Source organism: Rutilus rutilus (assembly GCF_951802725.1).
Source record: "Rutilus rutilus genome assembly, chromosome: 25".
NCBI classification, from domain to species: domain Eukaryota; kingdom Metazoa; phylum Chordata; class Actinopteri; order Cypriniformes; family Leuciscidae; genus Rutilus; species Rutilus rutilus.
Window position 1 is genome coordinate 14,953,245 of NC_140229.1, and position 26,925 is coordinate 14,980,169.

General features: G+C 36.2%; 1 protein-coding gene across 9 annotated transcripts in view; it reads left to right on the top strand.

The window, feature by feature from the left end:
* Positions 1-26,438, top strand: part of grik1a (glutamate receptor, ionotropic, kainate 1a) — a 55,084-nt gene extending 28,646 nt beyond the window's left edge. For 2 of the 9 annotated variants that reach the window (XM_084400812.1, XM_084400815.1), the window contains exons 8-16: positions 4,225-4,332; positions 7,063-7,170; positions 7,500-7,703; positions 8,425-8,648; positions 10,249-10,367; positions 16,685-16,902; positions 19,809-20,034; positions 21,243-21,493; positions 25,856-26,438. In XM_084400812.1, the coding sequence (XP_084256938.1) occupies positions 4,225-4,332; positions 7,063-7,170; positions 7,500-7,703; positions 8,425-8,648; positions 10,249-10,367; positions 16,685-16,902; positions 19,809-20,034; positions 21,243-21,493; positions 25,856-26,008 (1,611 nt within the window). In that variant the 3' untranslated portion in view covers positions 26,009-26,438. Of the gene's footprint in view, positions 1-4,224; positions 4,333-4,543; positions 4,589-7,062; positions 7,171-7,499; positions 7,704-8,424; positions 8,649-10,248; positions 10,368-16,684; positions 16,903-19,808; positions 20,035-21,242; positions 21,494-22,577; positions 22,731-25,855 lie in introns of all 9 variants that reach the window. The other 7 variants (XM_084400816.1, XM_084400819.1, XM_084400818.1 and 4 more) reach the window with 6 other exon arrangements.
* The last annotated feature ends 487 nt before the right edge of the window (positions 26,439-26,925 follow it).

The following is a 26,925-nucleotide window of genomic DNA, read 5'->3' on the forward strand; positions in this document are numbered from 1 at the left end:
AACACATCACTCTGTGAATTGCGTATGTGCTGTAGCCGTTTAAATTCTTCACTTTAACAGCAGAAGCAGCCATGCTGGAGGGCTTTTAATAGATTGCCAGGACAAATAAAAACCCTCTTCATTTCATTTATTCTTTTTCTTGCTTGCCCTGTCCATTTAAGTCATTTTCACTCACTTAAGTACTGTAATGGGAATTTTGGTGCAACGAATCAACTGTGACAGAAGGCTGAACAGCTTTAAATGTAGTATTTGTTTATGTTGACCCATTGAGCAGGAGATGCAGAACAGTGCGGTTTTGCTTATGAGCTGCATTTTATGAGGAAATAACTAACAGAAAGTATTACGTGCCATATAAATTTAAATTGTGTAGCTCCTGTACTGTAGCAAAAAAAAAAAAAAAAAAGTACACTCCATTTAAGGGGCTTTGATTATATTACACTGCATAGGACTTGGCAAAGCCATTCTGACGAAACGGCACTACAATATAAGACCCACAGCTCTGGTGACACATTTAGGGGAGGTTTTCACAGTATTTATCCCTGCTTGGGGCCAAATTGTAGGGTTGAAGTGAAAAATAAGTATCATTATGTTATTTTCGGCACCAAAAATGTTTATGGTCCTATTAGGGTCACCACCCTCTGCTTCTCAAAACCAATAAGGAAAGTTAGTGTTGTCATTATCAAATTATACAGTACATGTTAGAGATTTTTCGAGTTACACTTTAAAGTTACACAGATTAAAGTAAGTTTATAAGATATGCACATTCCTGGTCTTTCCATTTTTTTCTTCTTCTTTGGAATACAAGCACTGATTGTTCACACTTTAATCAAATTGTTCTGTTGATAAAAAAATCTTATTATCAACAGAACAATTTGACTAAATCAATAAATAAATATTGTGAATTTTTTATTTCAGAATTTCTTAGTATTTGGTTTATTCCAAAGTGACAAACTTGCTCATTTGTTTGGTTAGTGGCCTAGAAACAGTGCAGAATCTGAAATATTTCTCATGACATTTTTTTCATTCCTTTGTTTTAAATGTCTCAAAAACCTTGTTTTATTTCCAGGTTTGAAAATGACTTAAAATACCTACTGGCATTCTTTCTTTCTCACCCTAGAAAGTAGAGACATTTAATTTGACTAGTCAGTCGACCATTGTTATAACCACCACTGCAGTTCAGTGAACATGACAGTAAAGGCACATAAAGACAGTAAACGATACCGATAAAGTTATAGTTCCAAATTCGTTCTAAATATAAAAGAATAGTCCACACCACAACTATAACAATAATGGCACAAAGAAACTATATAATTGGAATCACTTTCAGAATTAGAATGCAGTGCACCCCTTGTCTCCATTGGCTCTATTACAGTTCCCTGCAATGGTGGAAGTGGTTCACATCGAGGTCAGCATCAAGTCTCCAGGTGTCCTGCGGAATAGTAAGCTGTATCCCCCTGAACAAGTCTGGTGACATGTTGAAGGCCAGCCTCTTGTTTTGAGATGTGCTCTGAGAAACACAGCAACCTTGATAATAGAAGTGTTTTTTCCTGATATCCCACCCACTTATCAAAGAGCTTGAGCAGGGCTATTACTCTTCCTTAGTTGCCTCAGCTGATTGAATTCTGGGATTGCTTTCTCTCATTTTTTTTTGCACAACAAAGCTAGGGGAAATGAAATGACGGTACACTAGCTTGATGTTCTTGCTTTTTGGGAAAAAATGCAGTCAGGCCTGACCATGTGTAGTGTAAGGAAGGGCACTTGTCATTTATTCAGAAAAATTAACCTAAAGATTTGAAATTTTGCCTCAAACAGCTTATGTGTGAATTAAATGTATTAAAAATAAAAAATATTTAAAAAAAATATATTTTTAAACTTAATCGAGAACTATGCCATTAAACTAAAAGTATAAGTTTGATCTTCCATTCGTAATGACCATAACTGTTGTGGTGGCCTGTGATAAAATGTAACAGTAAATGAAAAAGCTCTGTAACACTTGCTAAAATCAATACAAAACATCCTCAAACACTAAAACATTTTAAGATTATTAAAAATGGGTAATCTTGCCGTAAGAAAGTTAGTATGAAAAATACACATTTTTATAAACTTTTAACCTCTAAGATACACAAAACGTAAGTGTAAAATCTACTGTACACTTGCATGTTTTAAATCATCCACACTTTAATACTCAATTTAATATTGCAGATTTATGAAATTTTGTTCAAAAGTATTTGTTTTAAATATTTAATATAAACTTTTTAAATGAATACTTTTATTCAGGTAAAGCAATGTATAATATGTTACAAAACATTTAAAGTAAATGCTGGTCTTTTAATGTAGAACAACTGAAAACAGCATTTTAAATCATATTTTTCAATGGTAAAGTTTTTATTGTATTTTTGATAAATAAATGGTGAGCATAAAAAGACTTATTTCAAAAACAGTCAAAATAATCTTACAGACAGCAGACATTTGAATGGTAGTGTATGATTTGATTTATTATAAATAAAATTGTGACCATAAATCTAAAAATTACAAAGGAAGGCATTGTTACTGTCACGATCTTGGTGTGTTCTAGTCAACATGCTTGAGGAAGTACAAACCAGAATGCAGGAGAGCACAGGACAATACACTGGAAAACTAGCTTAAACACACTTAAAGTAAAGATGATAACCGACAGTGAACTGAACAAAACAGGAAGTATATATACACAGAAGCAAAAAAGGGAACTAAATAAGGCACAGGTGTAATTAATCAGTAACCAAGGAAACTAACAAGGGGATTAACAAGACTAAACAGAAAAGAAACACAAGAAACAGGCACATGAATGAAAACAATGAAATCTAACATACTGACAGTTACTTGGCTTGAAATGCTGTATGTTGCGGCTCAGTGGGTATAGGAGGTCCCCGGTTCTTCCCCTTTCTATTTGGACTTTGCATGTTCTCTCTGTGTCAGCGTGGGTTTCCTCCGGGTGCTCCTGTTTCCCCCACAATCCAAAAACATGCAGTATAGGTTAATTGGAGTCGCTGAATTGTCCGTAGATATTGAATGTGTGTGAGTCCCAAGCCATGTAATGGGGAGGGTTGAGGAAAGACTTGGCAACCTGGAAAAATCATTGCATATTGCGAGAGATGTCCAATAGACAGAGGCGGACAGAGTACACAGCTTCATTACTTGAGTAAAAGTACAGATACCCCTTGCTAAATGTTACTCAAGTACAAGTAAAAGTACTACAGTCAGATGTCTACTTAAGTAAAAGTACTGAAGTACTTGTTTTTAAAAGTACTTGAGTATCAAGAGTACAAGAGTACATTATCTAAATATTGCATTACTACTGCCACAGTGCTTACATTGGTAAACACAGCAAACACCTGAAGCGAAAACTATCATTAACTTGTTCAGAAAATTGAAATAGTCTGGTGAGGTGGGGCCACGGGTTGGCACATTCCCGGGATGGACCTGCTGCGTCTTCATCCATTGCTTCGTCCATGGTTTCGTCTCTTATCTAAATCTGACCATGGAGTTGACTTTGGCGGAAAGCTGAAGGTGATTGCTGATAGGCTGTCCCCATCAGTGGCGCCTGCACAATCCAATCACATTTGAGAGGGAAACAACAAATTGAGGGTTTCCGAGATTTTTCATTTTTCATTTTTTTTTTTTTTTTTTTTGAAGTAACGGGTACTCATGGTTATGGATAGAAATGTAGCGGAGTAAAGAGTACAATATTTGCCTCTCAAATGTACTTGAGTAAAGTCATGAGTACTCCCCAAAAATGATACTCGAGTAAAGTACAGATCCCTCAAAATTGTACTTAAGTACTGTACTCAAGTAAATGTACTCCGTTACTGTCCGGCTCTGCCAATAGAAGAGTCGGATACAGCTGAAATGGTTAATGAATGAATGAATTACTTATGCTACATTTAAATATTGCTGTTTTACTACATATCAGAGCAAGTGCTGCTTTTTTTACAGTAATGTACTGTTTTATTCATCATTTAGGCAAACCTGAAGCACATGATCCAAGTGTTTCTGTTCAGACTCTGCACAATAGTCCATTCAACTAAAATTTAATTGACCAGCAAAATGCTCTTGGTTTTTTTGGGGGGTTTACAGACGCACATTCCCTGAGGCTGCATAATATTCCATTACGGCTATGATTGAAAAACACAGGAGTAAAAACAATGTTGTGCATCATTCTCATTGTATACTGTTTTTGTGCCTCAGGCCCAGTGGGATGGTTTGACTGGACGAATAGTCCTTAACAAGACTGATGGTCTGCGGAAAGAGTTCAACTTAGACCTCATCAGCCTCAAGGAGGACGGCACGGCGAAGGTGAGTCAGCTCAGCTGGACCCTGAAGAGAGACTGCTGCTATCAGCAGAGTGAATGGAAACCTTGAGCCAAGTGTCTTAATGTATTTCGTGTATGGATTAAATTAAACTGAAGATGTTGTTTTGAAAGCAGACATATTTATAAGCCAGATCATTTGTTTTGACCTGGTTGCTCAAATGCTGATTACACAACTCTTCAATTCTTTCTAAAAGCGAGTGGCTGATGGTGCATCACGACCTACTAAATTATGGACAAAGGTTTGTTCCAGTCTTGGTTTCATTCCATGAGTTTGTGATTGAGACCTGTGGAGAGCTTGGATTTCCTTTCCTTCAGTAAACCAAGTGCCCTTTCATCAGCTTCCCTCTCCCTGCAGAAATCCCTTCACTTCCTTATCGAAAGAGATCGCTGCCAGTCACTTCAGCCAGAATGTCTTGCTGAGATGAATAATGTCTGCCAGTTTTAGTTATGACAGTTAAATCACCGTCCTCAATATCCAGCACTGTAAAATACGCACTTTTTTTCCACAATGCTTCGCGCCTCAGTAAGTAACGCATCTCCATAAAAGCCTGCTCAGGCGCGCAGAAAAATGTGCATGAATCCACAGGCAGATATTTAGAGAGCAGCTGTAATCTACTTTCAAAGTTCATTTGAATAAGTCGCTCATTTCAGACTCATATGAGCTGTGTGACAAGTGCCATACATAAACATGGACTAGATTAGGCTTGTGTTAACAAAGGGTTTGTTGAACAGAGAAAGGCAAGCCCTCCATCAAGCGGTTTAAAATCTTTTACTGCTGACATCCTGTTTTAAAGGAGTCATGTCATACTTTTCTCTTCTTATTTTTTTTTTTTAAGATCTTGTATATTGTTAGTCAAATTGGTTTAATTTAGATTTTCAAGCCACTTATACTATCTCTCTGATCCTTAGAATTAGATGGGCTGATTTTATTACACATTATTTATTAGATAATAAATTCTTGTTGCTTTCTGAAACATTTTATCTCATCAAGGATAATTTGATTCCTGTAACGTATTTTCTAGTCTAAATAAGAGCTATGCTGTCAGGTGATCGGGTAATACCTTCTTTTGTAACATAAGATATCTGTCTGTCTGTCCATCTGTCTATATCTATCTATCTATCTAGCTAGCTATCTAGCAGCATCGAAGGCAGTATTCATATCAAACTCAGGAGTAATACATTTAAAATAATCATAACCACAATATTATTTTAATTAGTTGTATATCAAATGATCTCTACAAACAAACAATACAAATATAAAATAAATAAATTAATTAAAATAACAACAATAATAACAATAACAGTTATATAAAATCTTTACATTTGATATAAATTGTAATGTTTTCCTAGGAGAAAAAAAAAAAAAAACACCTCCCATTAATGTACTTTCTGATTATATATTATCAAAATAGTTCCATTTAAAAATATATATTTTTTATAGAAGCTGTGACGCCTCAAAACTGATATCTTCACATCTTTACACATTTTCAGTCTTCTTATGCTTGTTGTGTTCATATTTCATATTCATATTTGAAGTCCATTAACCGGAATAGCAGTGGAGATAACAGAAAAGCTTCATCAATTGTTGAAACGTTGGAAAGAACTTTTTTCTGCTTCATTGACCTGGGGAAATAAAGCAGTAGTATAAACCTACTTTTCCTCATCTTGAAAATGATACTGAATATTCTAGAGCTCTCTATGTATGCATAGATACATACACACATACAGTGTATATATATATATATATATATATATATATATTTGTTTATCAAGTAGTAGATTACTAAAGGCTCAAACTTTTATTTCAAGAGAACTATTTAACCTTCTGATACAGTCCATGTTACAGTACGTGGTATAGTGAAAAGCATGATGAAGAGGAATAGCAGTATTTAATATAAAAACTCAGGAGACACTCACTTAAACACAACATAACATTAACGAGGACAGACGAAGACTGAGGGAGAACACAGGGTATAAATGCATGGGCAACAAAGGGAGCTGATGAGTTAATGACAAGGAACAGGTGAATGAAATGACTAATCAAACAGACTGGGGAAAACTAGGTCACAGGACTAAACCAAAAGGAAACATAATGAAGGGGGGAACACAGAACATACATGTTACAGTGCACAGAACTTTCCAAGACATTTATAGCATTTATGGTGTGATATTGCATCCAAATCAACATGTCTGATAACCATCGACCCCTTTCTCATACTTCTTTTTTACCCTTTCTCATACCTCCATCTTTATATGTTGTGTTCTTTATTTATGACAACATTAATTCAACATGGCTACCAAAAGTAAAAAGTGATGCACTTAAGATGGTGTATTTATGAGCTTCTATTTTATTGGACAGATGTGTAACTCTGTAAAAAATCACTTGGAAAGAAATATTGGGAATGATTATATTATTGGTTTAAGGTAAAAAAGAGAGATTCTAAATCATTCATAATTTGTAGTGCATGCATTAAATAGGGAAGGCTTTTACTGGATTTTATTGAGCAGGGAAAGAGTGTTTTACAGTCAAATGGATTCAGTGATTTAGGACTAGATTTTTATTTTATTTTCTTTCATTTAGTTTTTTCCTTTTCCTGACCTATTTAATGAGTCTGCAGTGATAAAGTCTGTCCTTCTTTCACTGTTATCTCATGTGCTCAGAAACAGAGACTCATGTGCTTCATGCCTTGTCATTTCTATACTGTATTGTTAGATTGGAGTGTGGAACTCTTATACAGGCCTCAACCTGACTGAGGTAAAAGAGAGTAAAAACATCACAGACTCTCTGGCTAACAGAACGCTTATCGTCACCACAATCCTGGTAAGAATCCAATCAGTTTTAAAACAAGTTATAATTCCACGTTATGTTAAAAATTCTATTCAGAGATCACAATTATCTTTTAGTTGGTCAGATTTGTATTTGCCTGTGATTAGTTTCACTGGCCCACCAAATGAAAAAAGAAATATATACTAATATATATTTTCCATTTATTTTATTTTTGACAGCCATTACAGCTATAAATTCACTCAAACACTCCAAAAATTAGACTGCACACTTTGCAAAATGACAAATTTTGAGCAGTTCATCTCAACTCAGCTAACTTTGCCTCTGTGACATCTGACCTACATGTGAATTTATCTTGTGAACAGGAAAACCCCTACGTTATGTATAAGAAGTCTGACAGGGTGCTATTTGGGAACGATCGCTTTGAAGGCTACTGTCTAGATCTGCTAAAGGAGCTCTCCAACATCCTGGGATTCACCTATGAGGTCAAGCTGGTTTCTGATGGCAAATATGGAGCTCAGAATGACAAAGGCGAATGGAACGGCATGGTTAGGGAACTAATCGACCATGTGAGTGATCTCCCACAAAGGGTATTTTTTTATCATATCATCCAAATGCAGTCTTTGTATATGATCTTCTGCCTTTTCACCTCATCATATTTCAGTTTATATCACACTATTTAGAGACTAAAACCAGACTGTCTTTGACAACTGATTAACCAAGATATTTCAGCTTGTAATGGATGTTTTTGTAACTTGACTCATCTCAGGCAATTTAGCAGAGCTGAGAATTATGTTTATTCACAGCAAGTGTAAGTTGTCCAGAAGTTTTGATAGGAAGACTACAATTGTGTATACAAAACATCAAGGTGCAGGTTCATTAAAACTACTACTTTAATGAGAAATAAAATCATTCAGTTTTTTTCCCAAGGAAAAGGGCATTTGTGCTTTCATCTGGCTGTTTTATATCAGTATTTTTTCTTAATACTTTGCCAACCCCCAGTGTCTTCATAACTCATTTATTTGTCAGTATGAAAGAAGTACAAAGTCTGACAATCTACAAAAGAGCCTTTTTGCACATCTTAAGTTTAAATAAACTTCATAAAACAACAGGAAGCTTCAAACAGCCAGTCATTTTTCATCAAAGCCCTGTTGTGGGATCCATCTCCGCAGGCGTCACTTGTTTTTATCTTAGTGATTGAACTCTAATATTAACTGCATCGATCTGCATTTTTTTCCAGCAGTACAAGTTCCCATCGCCTTGTAAACCTCTTCTTGTCCCCATAACCAGATAGCTGACCTGGCTGTGGCTCCGCTGACCATCACTTATGTCAGGGAGAAAGTTATCGACTTCTCCAAACCCTTCATGACCTTGGGCATCAGCATATTGTACCGAAAACCAAATGGCACCAATCCAGGGGTGTTCTCCTTCCTCAACCCCCTCACCCCGGATATCTGGATGTACGTCCTGCTGGCCTGTCTTGGAGTGAGCTGCGTGCTTTTTGTGATAGCCAGGTATGGATGAAGGTCTCGGTTTAACACAAACATCACTTCTGCATCTTGGAAATATAGCAAAACAAATGTGCAGATTGAGTTTCAGATCTAGGAACACTGACCCAATTGTTCAAAAATGTCTTTCAGATGTTTTATAGTTTGACATAACATGAGGAGATTATTATCAGGCTGTCATTTGAATACTATTGCTGTTATCTGCAGCTGAAGGGAACATCGTACATCTCTCTTTGAAGCTTTCAAGATGTTTTTTCACTCTCGACTTCAGTCTGATTTAAAATGTAAAACAGATATCACGTTTCTTTGTGGGAGTGCATTTAAAGCATTGTATTTTTCTCATGATATATCATTGCGCTTGTGAGATGCCAGAATCAAAATGCTGATTTGATCTTGAAACAGATCAATAAGTAATAAACACAGCGCCCAGACTTTATTATATTGCTGTCGGATTATACAGTAGATTAATGATGTAAAAATTTCAGTCATGTTTGTCCAGATCCACTTTTTCAGTCGGTAATGTTTTGTATTTTGTATGAGTGAGCGCAAGGTTGCGTCTGTATTGAAACCCAGTTCATAATCCTTAGCCCCGGGCAATTGTCTACATCTACCTAAAAAGAATATCAAGAGAGCTATGCTACCTCATCAGAGCCAGATGATTGATTGCTTCAATTAAAATGCAAATGGTCAATAAAAACGCCGTCCAGTCAGACTCTGTTAATGGACATCTGGTGGGGTCTCGGTGTTAGTGTGGTTCATGTGCACTGGGTGACCCATTTGTTGTCTGCTGGAGGCCTTTTAAACTGTGATCTTGAAATTTGGCAGCTTTGATAGCAGACAAACAGCAGTCTATAGAGTGAGCGTCTACACACCGTGAGGCATGACTAATGAGTCTTGTGACATGTTCTGATCAGGCATTGATTCACCATGGGAGTTTTATAAATGACCCAATTTATGAGTGGTAAAAGGGAGGATGTGTCTTTCAGATGTTCTTGTGTAATCATAATGTCTGTCAAACTGAAATGTCTCCCAGTTGTTTCCTTTTCTGGTTTCCAGCACTGTAAAAGTGAATGTCTAACTGCTACCGTACTTTTTATTTGTTTAGTCAAATAGTCAGGTTGATTAAAAATTGTATACATTATACGATGTGGCGATTAATTAATCGTGGAAAACAAAAGCAATGAATAAGCATTACAACAACATGTTGACAAAAGGCACTTTATGGAATTATTTAGTTTTATATTTTTAATAACGAATCTTATAATTGTAATAATTAATACATTAATTAATTATTGTGTTTTATAATTAATCACACTAAATTTAAATATTAAATTGACAGCCTATAAATTATAATTTTTGTACATTTTTACATGAATTAAATTAAAATGTTCATAAGGAAGCACAGAAGTTTTGTTTTGCTAACTGGACAGATTAGAACACTGAAAAGTTTTCCCATAAAATGAGATGTTTATTAACCTTCGTTCCCAGCAGTTATTGATAGCCTGTTGGCAAGAAGAAAACATTTTTAGCTGTTCTTGACAAACTTGCAGCCTCTCAAACACAGTATTAATACTCATTCTTCTGTGTTTTCTTTGATTCTCGACAGGTTCACACCGTACGAATGGTATAACCCTCACCCCTGCAACCCCTCATCTGAAGTGGTTCAGAACAACTTCACACTGTTGAATAGTTTATGGTTTGGTGTCGCAGCTCTAATGCGTCAAGGTATGTTACACACAACACTGCAACATTTCTGCATTGTTTAGCATTGTTTTTGTTTTTTTCGTTTGAGATTTCCTTCAATGACATTCATACAGTAGGAAATTGTAGTGGTATGAAGATGAAAACACACCTCTGGCACAGTTATAAGTCACAACCAGTAATTTAATTGATTTTTGTTCTGACTTGCAAACTTTTAGCTTGGTTTCCTCTGGTGTAATAGATGCTAGTGAGAAGAGGTCTGTAGGTTCCGCTACAGAAGGCATGAAACAAAATGGATGACCTGTCAGGTGTGCAGAAAAGTGTAAAACTCCAAGAGCGACTTTAATGAGCACAGGAGAACCAGACAAATCATTATGCAGCATAGTCTGACCTCACGTTACAGAGAGATTTCTTCTGCAATATTTGATCAATCTTATTTACATCAGAGGGGCCATTCAGCCATGAAGATGAAAATTTACAGAAAAGTGGAGTGCAGTTGCATTTCATGTCACTGGTGGATTTTAGGTGATTCCATTATGGTCAAAGCAGGTCATATTTATACTATGTGAGAAAAATGCTAAAGTCAGCATGAAATGAAAATTGGCCCTTTCTATTTTGTCAATGCATGTTATTAATCTTATTGTGAACAATTCATCCACATACTTTTTTTTTCTTTTTTTTTTCGATCACAATATCTTTAGAAATATCTCTCTGATGACGTATGCTGGACTTATTTATACCTCTTAAACCCAGCCTCTTTCTTACAATTGACTGCTAACTCGCAGTTTTAAGCGCAACACCTACATCTCTAAATCCAATCAACAACTGATGGATATAAACAAGTCCTTTTATTTCTATTAATAATAATAGGAATATCTAAAAAATTTATTTGATAAATAACTAATGCTGATATAGAATTAGGGTGTTTACATAGAAAATAGACATAGTCTTAATCAGCAAATACCAGGTTCATTCTAATTCCTTTCTAAGGGATAGAGAGATAGTGGGAAATGGTCATGTAAAACTAGATTAGATTTGTTGGTACAAAAAAAAAAGCTTTGGTTATGATCAAAAAAGTGATAATTATTTACTACATGCCCTCTTTAATAGGATCAACAAGCTTTTTGAAACCCACACACAGTGTTAATTGGGCTGATTTAGTTGGTATTCATCTTGTGTGGATGTTTGTGTGTTGTGCATATGCGTTCACATTATTACCTACCACAGCTAAACCTCCTACATGAGGTTACTGAAATAACCTTGTCATCTTTATTTATCTCATCTATTAAAGCATGCAGGGTTTTACCAATTAGCCAACGGTAGAAAAACAGTGAGAACATGAAATTACAAAAAGTAGTTTTTGTCCTTATGTTGACAGAACAATATTTTAAGATGTTTTTATTGTTTGGGTTTTCATCAGCTGTCCAGATGATTTTCCTCTTTATTTTCTTCAGTAAATAGATTGATAGTGTGGTAGATTTTTCCCTAAACCTAACCACGTACCTGGAACCTAATTACCTGGGGCGTCTCCAATCGACATCCAAGCATCTACAGTCGACACTTAATAAATAAATTGACATGGGGCGTCTCCAGTCGACACCCAAGCGTCTACAGTTGACACTTAATAAATATATCTGGGGCGTCTACAATCGACACCCAATAATCTTTATACTCTAGCTCTTGCGTCTACTGTCGACAACTGGCTTCGAGTTCCTTACCCCAACTTGTTCCCTTAACTAACTTGCTCCCCTATCTAACTTGCTGCGCAGCAATAATAACAGACAGACTTCAGCAAATGACCTTTAAACGCTTTAATCACGGCCGGGAGAGATTCCCGAGCAGTTCTCAGAGAATCTCCCCCTAGAAGAAGCACGGCCAGAGGATCTCAGACAAATTTCAGAGAGAATCCCACTCAAAAAGAAGAATACATCAGGTTTTTTAGGACAAACACAACAAATTAGATCATCGTCACTAACTCATGACTTAACTCACGTCACCTTCTATCAGTATGATCGGTTGAATTGGTGAAAGCAAGCCCCCACCTTTTTACCCTCTGTTACTGGCATAAGCAAAAATATCTTGAATCATCAAAAAACACTGTAAATGGTTAAGAGCTCAGTTGATTACTCAATATATCATGACATAATACAGACAGTATATTTTTTGATTTTGTCATGGTCAGCACTTGAGAATTTTCCATAACACAAATAGACAAAGAACAGAATGTTAGACCTAAAAGGGGAAGTAAGGTTTAGATGTTAGAAACATGGTTTAGTTTAAAAGATAGTTTACTATCTTATCTATTAAAAATCCATCACAATAGTCTTGTCTTACATTGTTATAATATCAGGGCTATGATTGACAGTTGTGTCCTCCTCATGCCATTTAAGAGTAAGACATAGGTCAGTAGTTAGCATTTAGCCATGCTAATTATCTGAGATTTGCAGCACAGCTTTTCCAAAGGAACAAACACACCTCATGGTGTCTGTCAATGAGCTGTTGTTCCCCAGGTGGCTAATGTAAAAGTGTTTGGTATCTTTCAAAAGGATTTATTAGCATGATCATTACTGAAAGGCCAAGAGCATGCATTAGCCCTGTTAAAAAAAAAACATTAAAGAACCCTTAAATAGTTTTTGCTGCTGGTTTTTATCCAATTTAGCTAGCCAGACTAGCTGACTAGCCCAACTAAAACCAAAACAAAATATAGCTGCAAGCAGCCATTACCGGGGCCAAGCACAAACAGACGACAAGACATACCAACATGTCTGAAAGTGTCAGACCAACTGCAACAATGAGTAATTAAAGACATTTAAAGAGGATTTTAGACGAAATGGCTGAAAAATCATAGAAACAGTCAATAAAAATATGATTTAATGCATTATCACTTTCGACCAATAGGTGGCGCAGTTACAAAACTGATGTGATGTGGTCAGAGTGAAGTGACAATGACACATACAAAGTTTGGTGTCAATATGTTGAGGCATTGCAGAGATAAAGCCTGAATAGTGCTATTAGCATCATGCCTCAACTTTGCTGCTGCGCTATACGAAAACGGTTTCGTCAATCGACACGAAATCCATAACTTTTAGTCGGCACGGTCTGGAGATGATACGATTCGATTTTGGTGAAAATCGGACAAACGTTCTAGGAGGAGTTCGAAAAAGTAGGTTTTGACTGAAAATCAAGATGGCGGACAGGAAGTTTGGCCAAATAAGGAAAACTTGGTATCTATGTTCTCGGCTTGACCGAAGGAATCTATTAAGACCAGTGGCATTTCAAAAGCCAGATTTATTCAAAATTTATTAGCCTTTTTGGAAATTTTGTCATAACATTTGATCACTAGGTGGCGCTCTCGAAATATTTTGGGTACCTTCAGGGGATGGTGCTGATGGCACATTCTGAGTTTCGTAATATTACACCAATGCATTTGTTTACTATAGCATTTTAATTCACAAAACTGTATTGAAGTCAATGGGAATTTCATGTTTTGTTCTGTTATATCGCCACCAAGAGGCTCAGTCCCACTATTTTTTTTATGTGTCCTCAGAGTGAGCCCATACATATGTGTGTCGATTTTGGTGAAAATATCTCAATTAGCTTCAGAGTTATAGACATTTATATGAAGAAACACGTAAAAAATGACTGACACATGACTTTGATTGGAATTTACTACCCCTAAACATCAATATTTTCGCATTTGGGCATTAACGTATAGCTATCGACCTATGTTTTCAAACTTTTGACGGTGGTTTCGTCTCGATCGGACTAGCGGTTTCGAAGATATAGCCAAATGTTTTTTAAGCGCTAAATCACAACGCTACACAAACCGTAAGGCGAAACCTAGCATGTTTGGTATCGTAGGACTCGGCAACAATTCAGGAGTCTAATTAGATGAGTCTTGTGAAAATAAGTCGGCCACACCCAAAGTTATAAGCATTTGGAAAAAAAAAATTCACCACTAGGTGGCGCTGTTTCGAAACTTCTCACGCTAATTCAGGACATTGTGCTGATGACCCATACCAAGTTTCGTAACAATCCGTTCATGCGTTCTTAAAATACAGCATTTTAGCACAAAATTCAAAATGGCCGACAGTCAAAATGGCCGATATGGTCAAATTGGATATCAGTCAACTCGGCATGTTGCTCTGAATCTAACAAGACCAATTTTATGATTTTTGGACAAACTGTTCAGAAGTTATAAGCAAAAATAGCCATTTTTCATATCTCCGGACCAGTAGGTGGCGCTGTGCCGAAACACAGCATGTTGCCTCAGGTCATGCTTGTGAGTACATGTACCAAGTTTGGTCTGAATACGATAAACCGTTGCGGAGATACAGCCTTACGACTGTTTTTGCTAGCGCTACGTAAAATTTATTCGTGCGTTTATCGAAAACGGTTTGACGAATCAATTTGAATTCCATAACTTTTTGTCAGCACTACCTGAAGATGATCTGGTTCAATTTTCGTGCAAATCGGACAAACCGTCTAGGACGAGTTCGAAAAAGTAGCTTTTTCGAATGATTCAAAATGGCGGCCATATTGTTATGACGGAAATGACGTCATAGGGTACAATCGAATTGGCATGAGCTCAGGAATCAGAGAAAAAAAGAATTTTGTTGATTGGCCTTACGGTTCAAAAGTTATTAGCAAAATAAAAGTGAAACTTTGGACAGGTGGTGGCGCTAGAGGGAATGACTTAGAAACACCAAAATTGGTGTATTTAATGTTGGGACTGTCCTCTATCAGAATGTCAAACCAAAACAACTTTCCCGCAATCGGTTCTATGGGCTGCCATAGACTCCCATGGCGGAAGAATAATAATAAGAAGAAATGGAACAGATACAATAGGTGCCTCCGCACCTTCGGTGCTTGGCCCCTAATTAGCCTGACCATCTTAAACACACTAAATTGGGTTAAACTGTTTTTTTTCTTTGGGATTGTCTTTTCAGTTAGCTACACTAATGCTAATAGAACCATTCAAAAATAATAAACACTATATATAACCATTATCCACTCTTTACTCATGGCTGACTACTTTAAAGTACTACTTTTTTGCCGACTGCTTTGGTTGGTAATCACTGTTGTTAGATATATTGCTTGGATCAAAGGTAATAATTTAGCTGGCAATTTTAAAGTTGTGTTCTACATGACGCAAGACATACAAATGCACAATTTGTGCTGTCGTTCCAACTTCCAGCTATCTCAACTGGGCATCCATGCATGAAAGACAATCACTGCGTCTTCAGTTTCATACATCAGACTTTGACTCACTGGTCTGTCTTTCTAATTACAAAATGAACATATATGGGAGTAGAACTTCCTATTAACTGATTAATATATATTGACAGCACACCTAGTTTATCAGAGTGGTGACTGCTTATAAGGACAGATTCATAAAAAAAAAAAGAGTATTCTGTTAGTATAAAGTACAGTTCTTATGATGGTTTCATTTTCTAGTGATCAAAGCCCTGAGTCATCTAGCCAGCCATAATGAAAACCCTCAGTTAGAATAACACACATTAGATTTCTCATTAAGCTGAAGGTTAAAAGTCAGTGTGATGAGAACAAACGTAATATGAGCCTTTGATATAAAAAAATAAACCCATTTAGGTTGTCACAGCGAGCTTCACGCTGCTCATGGGGTCCTGGGTGACTTTCAGTCCCTTGTGTGTGGGATTGTTTGAGGATGTGTGTATGCTTGCTTGTGTGTCAGGGTTGTTTTCTCAGAGGAGACAGTGTCTTAAAATATCAGAATGAAAACTCTTTAACAGTACAAAAGTAATACAAAACAAATATTGCAAAATAGTTGATGAAATGGTGTGTAAACCACTTTTGTAATGTAATACTGTTCAACAGATAAAGATTCAGAGGGAGGCAGCATCTCTTTCACTCAAGCTTATTCACTTAAAAAATAAAACGGAGATGCAGAAGCTCAGATCAATGAGGCCTAAGATCAATCAGTTTCAAAATGAAGTACAAAACCTGTCCTATTTAAAAGAAAATAAGTTGATTAAAAGATTGAATCCAATATTTGGCAATAACATGCATGTAAACAAAGATAAAAATGAATAGTGGATGTAAGAATCTGTTTCTAGCAGAGTGACTACATGTGTCAAATGTGTTCATCACATTTGAAAATTGCATCTAATGTTATTTAATTGAAAACCAACCAAACTTTTTTTGTTAAATGTCATTTGCTTGTAAAGCTGTCTTTGTTTAAATGTCACTTTGTTATGAATTTTGTTATCTATTGCAATGACATTCAAAAAAAAGTCCAGCATGGCTTAAGTGTCCAAGTACTTTTTGTGGCCAGTGTTTTGCTAAGCTTTTGTTTATTTCAGGATCTGAGCTGATGCCTAAAGCTCTATCCACCAGAATTGTGGGAGGGATTTGGTGGTTCTTCACTTTAATCATCATATCTTCATACACGGCCAACCTGGCTGCTTTCCTCACAGTGGAGAGAATGGACTCCCCAATCGATTCAGCTGACGATTTAGCCAAGCAGACTAGAATTGAATATGGTGCAGTGAGAGATGGCTCCACAATGACTTTCTTTAAGGTAACATGTTCTCATCTTGCACGCAGGATCGATGTGCCTTAACACACCGCTCACATAAAAGCTACTGAAATACAGAAGGAACAGCCAGCCACAATCCAAACACTCAGAAAATTATCAATTTTACAAGAAGCTGCCTGCACAGAAGGAGCTGGAGCTTTTAGGAGTAAGTTTATTGGATTTCTGATAGGAAGTAAAAAAAAGGAGATCAATCCTGTGTGTCTGTCTCATGATAAGACACAAACTAATAAAACGGATGCAGAGTCACACACAGTTTTGAGTTGTGTTAACCAGAATATTTCATACTGAGAGGGGAATTCCATGAATAAATTGCACTAGATAATTGTGCCGCTTATTTGCACAGGATGTCTGCATTGTTTTAGTGCCATTCACAAAATAAATTATGCTAATCAGGCAGCAATGCAAACACAAAGCAAAATTTGTGCTAAATGGAATTTGACGAAAATTCTATTTGCATTCTCAACGATAACAGTTTTATGGTGTTTTGTCCAAATAAATGATTTCATATGGATGCATTTATTTGATTAAAAATGCAGTGAAAACAGTAATATTGTGAAATAACTGTTTTCTATTTGAATATTTTTTTTTTTCAAATCGAATTTATTCCAGTGACGGCAAAGCTGAATTTTCAGCATTGTTACTCCAGTCTTCAGTGACACATGATCCTTCAGAAATCATTCTATTATGCTGATTTGGAGCTCAAGAAACATTTCTTATCAAAATCGAAAAAGTTGTGCTGGATAATATTTTTGTGGGAACTATTGGGACTATAGGGATGCTCCGATCGATCGGCCGCAGATCGTTATCGGCCGATAATCATATTCAACGGAATTATCGCAATTTGATGACGTAAAACCGTAAAAAGGCTTCTGTGCCGACTTTCTGCTTTGTAACTTTGAGAAACATTAGTAAACCATAGTAAATTGCACCTGTTTATTTAGAGCAGATTGTCTCGATTCAATCTAGCCCACACACAACATAACATAGTGCATAGATCTTGAGAAAATATTCACGGAGTGACATTACATGCTGCTTGGCTAAAGCTATAGACCTTATGTGGCCCCACTCCTTTTCAGCGTATTTGTATTTTCACAGCATGAAGGTAAGATTTTACGGATTTATGAACAAACCGCTTGTTTTAAAATCTTCACGGCCTACTGACATTTGTTATGACATCTGTTTCAAACATTACAATGCTTATGATAACTTTAGTTAACTCTACAATAATTAAATCCACTTCACCAGCTTATTACTCTTCGACAGCGATGCCATAGAAATATACCGCAAAAAATAGAAGTTCAAACTAAAAATTCTAAAGATGGTTGCGTGCTTGTTTCTCTGGCACCTTATGTGTGTGTGTGTTATGTGTCGCCATCATGAGGCAGTGTTTTTCAACGTCATTTGAAAATTCATCCAATGGAAACTGGATCTTGCGTATGGTGGGTAGGGGTGGGCGATATGGCAAAAATAATATATCACCATTTTTTTCAGAAAAATAACGATTCACGATTTTATCACGATTCTTTTGCATGTTGGTTTTACTATTTTGCAACTGACTGAGCATTACAGCCAAAAAAAATTCCATATTTTAAAAACAAACCTTACAAGGAAACAAAATATTAAATAAAAAAGAATAGACTTTTTTATTTCTCAATTAAATTTTTATTTTATTTTGATTGCTTTGAAATATAATCATTAAAAATGCCTTCAGGATGTAAGGAGTTAACAGTGGCAGTCATCAGAGAGCTTACATATTACTTATATAAAGCTTGAATGTTCGGGATCGGTATCGGCCAATCATGATGACAAGAAATCGGTAGTTGCTATTGGCTGCAAAAATCCTGATCGGAACATCCCTTGAAACTTTGGTACAATTTTTAATGATTTTTTAAATTATTCTTTTTTAACATAAGTGTCTTTACTATCAGTTTTGATCAATTTAATGCATCCTTGCTGAGTGCATTAGAAGTGTTAGTTAATCTTACCACAAATAAATGTACTACAAGTACATTTTGGCACGTCAAAGTAATGTACAATATGAAAATGGATATTCATTTTGAAAATATTACATTTAACAGTTATTAAATGATTAGTGTTTTTAAAAATGAACTTTACGTAAGCTTTGAATTACGGCAGATGTGATATAAAAGTAAAAAATGAGCATGTACAATCGAATGTAATAAATGAAATGAAATATAATAATATAATATCCAAGATAAATATTGGATGCAGTTTTTTGCACTAAATACTATACATGCAGTACAAGACATCACAGAGTCCTTGCTAATACCTCAAGCGTACACGTTCGCAAATCCGCCTGAATCCTGCTGAACTCTATTTACCTCCACCAATCCAGCCATCTAAAATTCCAGTAATTCCAATAATCCAGTGATCTATTTTATGTAGTAGGATCCACACATGCACCATTCATCATTTAGAGAGAGAGAGAGAGAGAGAGAGAGAGAGAAAGACAAACGAGTTACACAGATAAAGCACAGAAGTGTGTACAGAGGCTGGTGAGGGCTTTATCCACCGAGATTGTAGAGTATGATTACATCCGCGTGTATCTGGAAAAATACAGGCCTGTGGAGAACCAAGACAAATCGAATCAGATGTGAGAGATTTAGCACACAGCTGCCCCCCTGCTGTCCTCTGACACACTCAGCGACAACATTTTACAACTTGGCCCCTTTTGACTCGGCCTAATGAGAGATCAGGGCGAACTTATCAGACTTGAAAAGCCTATACCAACTGATTAAAAGAACAAGATCCAAAGAAAAGAACTTTGTAGAATGAAAAGCAATATGGATCCAGGTGGCGTGACTCATGATTTTAATGTGTCTTTAGTGCTTTTTGAAGGCTAAATGAACTCTTTGAAACTCTTTCAGAAATCAAAAATCTCAACGTATGAGAAGATGTGGGCGTTCATGAGCAGCAGGAAGAACACAGCCCTGGTGAAGAACAACAAGGAAGGGATTACAAGAGTCCTGACCACTGACTATGCCCTCCTCATGGAGTCCACCAGCATAGAGTACATCACACAGAGAAACTGCAACCTCACCCAGGTTGGAGGTCTGATCGACTCTAAGGGCTATGGAGTTGGCACGCCAATAGGTAATGATGCTCCACATACCATCTCACAGGCTGTTGAGCCCTCTAACCATGATCTTACTTGCCTCAGGCAATAAACGTGGCATCTGGTTTTTTTTTTATTATATTATATTGTACTGTTGAATTTATTATAAAAGAAAAGACACTACACAGCCAATTGAGTTTGAGTTGCTTTGCTTGATTCTGGCCTGAACATTTGCTCCATTCCATCAAGTCGGTATTTGATGTCTCCGATACATGTGTGGGGAAATATTATTATATAAAAAATATTTTAATTATATAAATTATTTTGTTATACATTTAATCTATTTCTAATATATGTCCCTGTATTCTATATTTCTATAAATATTATTTATAAATCATTGCAGATTAAATTGCATTGCAAAATAAATATAGTATATATAAAATGTATAAATATATTTATGTATTTTATTTATATTATTATGTATATATAGATTATTATTGCATAATATATTGTATGTATGCAAAAAATTCTATATAAAATATAAATGTAAAATTAAGTGTTTATATCTATATTGAATATTTATTATTGTAGATTCAATTCCATTGATTTTATATATATAAAATATAAATAATTTGGAACTTTTATTGCACTTTACTGTAAAATAGGTACGCAACCAACAATGATGAGCTGATTGTTATTATGATATTAAAATTTAATAAAATAGATAAAAGTTAATAAATGGTAAAAGCAATAAAAAAACAAAAACCTGTCATTTTGAAGTGAATTTAGTAATCGAAACAACATACAGTATAAAAACTGGATATTCATTTTGAGATTTGCTAAAGATTATAATTAACAGTGTTATTAAATATTCATGTTTTTAAATTAATTAAGTATCACAAAAGGTAACACTTTATTTTACAGCGTCGTTGTTATACGTTACATGTACTTACCATAGTAAGTAATAACAGTAAATGATGCATAATTTCATGCACATATCCCTAATCCTAACCCTTAACCTATAGTAAATGTTGTTTATATTACTCAGCACATAAATGTATAATTACACTGTAACAAGGACACCTTAAAGTAAAGTGTAACCTCACTAAATTAAGTAAAAAAAAATTATATATTGTGTGCATCCCTACTTAAAAATGATCGAAGTTGGAAGTTTAGCTTCAAGTGCTGTTCTATTGCACTTGTGTAGGACTCTTCTCTAAACTCGAACATCTGTGGTTGTTTGCAGGCTCACCCTACCGGGACAGGGTGACCATCGCCATCCTGCAACTCCAGGAAGAGGGAAAGTTACACATGATGAAGGAAAAATGGTGGCGAGGTAACGGATGTCCTGAGGAGGACAATAAAGAAGCCAGTGCCCTGGGTGTGGAGAACATCGGAGGCATCTTCATCGTGCTGGCCGCCGGTCTCGTGCTGTCCGTGTTTGTGGCCATCGGAGAGTTCATTTACAAGTCGCGCAAAAACAGCGATATTGAAGAGGTGAGTGGGAGGCTGGTAGAACGGCCCCGCGGGGTCCGAATCTTACAGGAGCTAATTACCTCACCGCTGTCGCAACCGAAATGAGCCATGTAAACACAAATGAGACACTTGCGGGATGTTTTTGCAGCAGCCCACTGGTCAGGAACCTGTCGCAGACTGAAAGCACATGCTGTTTATCATGCTTGTTTTGCATGACATACAAAGGGTTTTTGCGAAAGTACCAAAGTGACAAAAACTTAAGCAATAAATGTCAAATATCATTTTATTTCCTGATCTGGATGACAAAGTACTGCTATTCAACACAGTTTGGCAATTCAGGCAGTGTGATGTGAAATGTAAAAGTTAATGCATTCATGCACAACTGTAATGCATTGACGTTTTGATTGCTTAATTGGATCTATAGATCAAATCCAGATGGGATGTTTAACAAAAGTAAAGTCATTTGCACTCTTTAAATAGCAGAATTTGGTTACAAGCATTAAATATCAGATTTTCAGATTTTAAAAAGAAGGCCATTAGACAACTACAGTAATTTTGATAATGTACGTAAGTTTTGGGGGAAATCTTTGCAAAGTAAATTGTATTGAATTTAGTTTAATTTAGAATATATAAAATATATTATAAATTAAATGTATACATATATATATTAATATATTGCTTTGTAAATATTAATTATTAAATGACGTGTATATATTGATTATTTATTCATTATTGCGGAATAAATTGTATTGACCTCAGTGTTATATGAAATATATAAATACATGTATTTCTATATAAAATATTATTAACTTGAATATATACATTCTTCTATAATTAAAAACAAAATAGATGATGAAATTAATCACAAAGCCCTATCACTTGAGTATTAAAGGTTAGTATCATACTAATGACAACATTTTGGTACGGATCCAATGTACATTTGTTAGCTGAATGCATATTTTAGCATGATTTTTTATTTTAGTTGCTTGTGAATGCTGCTTATATTTTGTTATCATATTGATTATTTGCATGTTACTAATCTTATCCTGATTTTTGTCTTTCTGTTCTTTTTTTTTCTTTTTAATCATTGATCTGCATGCACAAGGCCTTCTGTTTCTTTTACGGAGTCCAATCCCGGCAGCTGCAAAGAAGCGATTCCATCTCCTCCACTGGCACGTCCTTATCGACAGATTTAGAGAGCGGGCGGCTCCTCGGGGATGACATATGTTCTTCGCGTTAGCCACACACTCTCGTATCTGTAAGGGCTGTGCGTTATTTAAAGAAATACAAACTCCTTTCCCTCATTCGCCCATCTACTGGTTACTTCCGAACCATCTGCCCAAACCCTTGACCTCAATCCAGCACCGATGCGGCTCAAAAATTTACTACGGTTTTCAAAGAGATGAAGAACACTTTCATTTTTTTGTTGCACACCCTGTCTGCGGACAGATAAGAAATGGAGTGCTCTCAAAAACTTTTATATACTGGCAGAAGCCATTCGAAGCTAAATTTGAAGTGTGAACTCTCTACATTTGATGTCCTAAATTCTCCCTCTCATTTTCTCAGTGCTTTCTCAAAAGATCGACCCACACAGTGAGGGTAATAATAATTATAATGAGGGTTATGATAATCATTTGTGCTATAGCCTACTGATTCTTGAGTACAGAGACAAAACAGGCTGCAATACAGAAAAAAGTTTGATTAATGGAATTATTTTCGGTTAATCTGATCTATAAAGCTCCAGTGTCCATACAAAATGGGTGCTATTTACTCAATATTGGTTGAGACTGTCAGATAGAAAATAATGTGTGAAATATTTATAATTATTGACCAATCTAGCATTCATTTTAATTAAATGAGACTGCATGAGAGATGGTTTCAGCGCCTTCTATTGAATTGCTACTGCAGTCAAACAGATATTACTGTGTGAACAAAATATAAATCATATTTTGATGTTCTAAATGCAGTATTTCTTTTTCTAGTTTTGCTTGCTGCTAATGGGGCCTGAAAATGACATTTGAGTTGGCATTTCATGGTCTTTATATTCAATATATTGTAGGGATGCACCAAAATTTTGCCTACCGAAAATTTTCAACCAAACCAGCTCTTTTCAGTTTCGGGCTGAAATGGTTTTGGAGGTGAAACGTGACCGAAACGTTTTACTGTGTTCAGCATTTATTTTGTGCACACAACATGGATAAGCTATAAAAGTTAAACATGATGTCAGCTGTGCGGACACTAGCTTGACTAGATTGACAATATTCATTTCTTTATTTTAATTGGTAATACGGTTTCTTAAATCTAAAATCTTTTAGTCTGTGCTGTTTTCTGTAGATGCATTCATTTGATCCTGACATTTGTAGGGCGCCTGCCATCCAATAATCGCAAAAAGATTTGTGCTTTGTTACTTTTAATATGAAGTAAATTCTTCAATAAACTCATTAGTTTTTGCTAAATGTATAAATGTATTACATTCATTCTTATATATATATATATATAATTGTTGTTGTTAAAGATAATATTAATGTATTAAATACTCTTTATATTTAAGAATAGATAATCAGAATATAATTATAACATCAATGCATTAATTATATTTAAATATTTTAAATATGATGTCTGTTTTTCATCTATGTAAAATATTGACTCTTATTGCTTTAAAAGGGCAGGTGGTTTTAGGGTAGTAAGTGTAATGTCATAATTTTGATTGATAATGCAAAAAGTACATACAGAAACTAACAACTGGTAAAGTTGTAGTATATGTTTTGTGCTATCTCAAGAATCAGTGAACTCCACTCATTCCCTTCTTTTTTATATAAACACCTGACACTGAGCACACAGTCATGAAACGGCGATATCAGTCTCTGGAATGTAATTAACTTAGAAGAGAAAAGACATCGAGAGGAGAGTCTTCATAATGACTTGATTAAATATTGATGCACTCAAAAAGAAAGAACAATTAAAAAGTCTGAAATTAGCCCACAGGATAACCGCAATCAGCCGGGGGCTAATTCCCCGCTTTATCTGCCTCCCGTATCCCAGCGGCATTTCTAGAGCTGTGGCCTTCATGCCTCCAACATCTCACGACAGACAAGACCAGGACGTGCAGAATCGCTCGGAATCTGCGTTACCGCAATAGAAAACGGGCTACACGTCCCAGTCATGTCTATTGTGTGTCTTTGCAAGTCAATCTCATGAGAGTTGCATAGCATGAAAGTAACCATGTTGTCCCGACCCTATTCTCCACATCATTTCCAGTTGTTTTCACACTATCCTAAAGGCCCTGATATACTTCACGCGAAATCAAAGAACGAGCTGGTGTGACGTCATTTCGAACAAAATCAGGCCAAAACGAAGTTCGTTACTGGAGTTTAAAACAGCTTGCCTAGCGAACTTTCCGGTAATGTTGACTCCAGCTGGTGAACACCTTCATGGCATGCTACCATTAGTCCAAGATAGGTGTGTGCTGAGGCTCCACCTTTTTTGACATGGAAATCTTCTCCGGGGCTGAATCCGAAATTGCCCCCACACCCTCAAATATGGCATTATTTGAGAGGACAACCATAGTGGACATAATTGAGTGCACTCATTCTATCCAACATTGCACCGCAATAAATAGTGTACAGCCAATGTACGCTCAACAGCTGTCCGAATTCACTCACTCGTTTTTATTCACTCCTTCAAGTGAACCGTATTATTGGACTAACGTAAGGAATAGATTGAGGATTTCGGATTCTTCCTAGTTCATTTCTTCTGTTCAGTCAATCAAGGTCAAATGCGAGCTAAAACATGAACACACCGGATTTAAAGTAGAAATTGAGGTTGTAGGTCTAATAGTAAGAGACATTCACACTGTTTTGTTCATGTGTAATACTGTAAAGCTGCTAGTTTTAAAGCAATCTATTGTATAAAGTGCTATATAAATAAACCTGACGTGACTGGAGTGCCGAGTTGCATCGCTATTATCAGATGCTTTCTTAACGGCTGTTTTCTCACCACTGTCATTTTTGTTGTGTTATGCTCTCAGCACATATTTACATATTTATTTACATATTTACATCTAAGCGCCGCTCTCAGCAGTGCGGGCGTCGTCGGATGTTTGCTAACCGTATACTGCTGAAAAGGCATTTCGAACTTCTTTTTACCCCTAAGTGAAGAACATAAAAGAACTTTGATGTGAGTATATCAGGGCCTGAAAATAGAATCATAAACAGTAGATGAAACAGCTATTTGCAGTGAAATTTACACTATATGCATCAAATGTAGTTGAATAGCTGAAGTGGACACTGTTAGATTGTGTGTTTGTGTGTGTATGTAAGTGTGCCTGTGCGTATGCATGTGTGTGTAGAGACTCACGCAAGACCCCGTGTTCTTTTTTGACAGTGTGTCTCTTTCAGTGCTGTGATGGAAGACCTGGGCATATCCCTCAGGTGCCACAAGGCCTTGAGGAAGAGAGGCAGACACAGAGGAAGAGCAGGCCTGTCTGGAGTCTTATGTAACCCCAAACGCATCTCGAGGAAAGAGACAGTGGCCTAGATCCACCTCCAACAGCCGCGCGGGGAGCGACTCTGCTTTTGACGTACCTGCCCGTGAAATGAATCTCTGAGGCTGTTTGATTTTTTTCATTGAAATTTGTCTATGTGCTATTTAATTATGAATTTGCAAGTTTTTATACGAGTATTATTTGAAATGTGTTCGTTTTGTGTCAGCTACACAGATTTCGGTAATAGCTTGAGTTGAAAATGAAAGGAATAATTTTGAGAGGTACAAGCACATTGCATAAAACGGTAGCATTTTTCTTGTGCTGTCCTTGATTTAATAAATAAAAGTGTACATTTTACACAAACTTGAAGAATTTTATCTTCCAGTGGTTCTTTTTTCAGTGACGCTGGTTCTATTAATTGCAACGTTACATAACAATATGCTTCTGATGCGTGACGGTTCCGAAGGGAATGTTAGGCAAGAATGTTTCTCCATTACTTTGTTCCCGTTTTGACCCTAACATTTCAAGACGTTCTGCCTGCGGGACTGACCGAAGTATTCTCTCTCAAACTGAGGCACAATCAAGGCAAGTTCAGAGGTCAGCCTCTGCTTCAAAAAGTTACCTGCTCCATGACCCAGACACATTACTCTCTGAAGATTAAATGCCTTTTCTTCAAAAATACATCAGATGTGTCTGAATGCATATCAGAAAATGCGCTGAAAGATAAGACGCTCTGAGATGCAGGCAATCTTCTTGATTAGATTTTAGCGCTACGGATGAATTTGCTCGAAACAAAGTGTGCCCGAAAGTGTGTGTGTGTGTGTATATATATACACACACACACACACAAAATATTCTAGGCATGGATATCTGGATATGCTGGTGTCCCTTTCAAACCTATGTAAATCAGGTTATGCATATGTAGGTCAGCCATGTCCGGACCAGAAAGACAATGCAAGTCTTGCTCAGT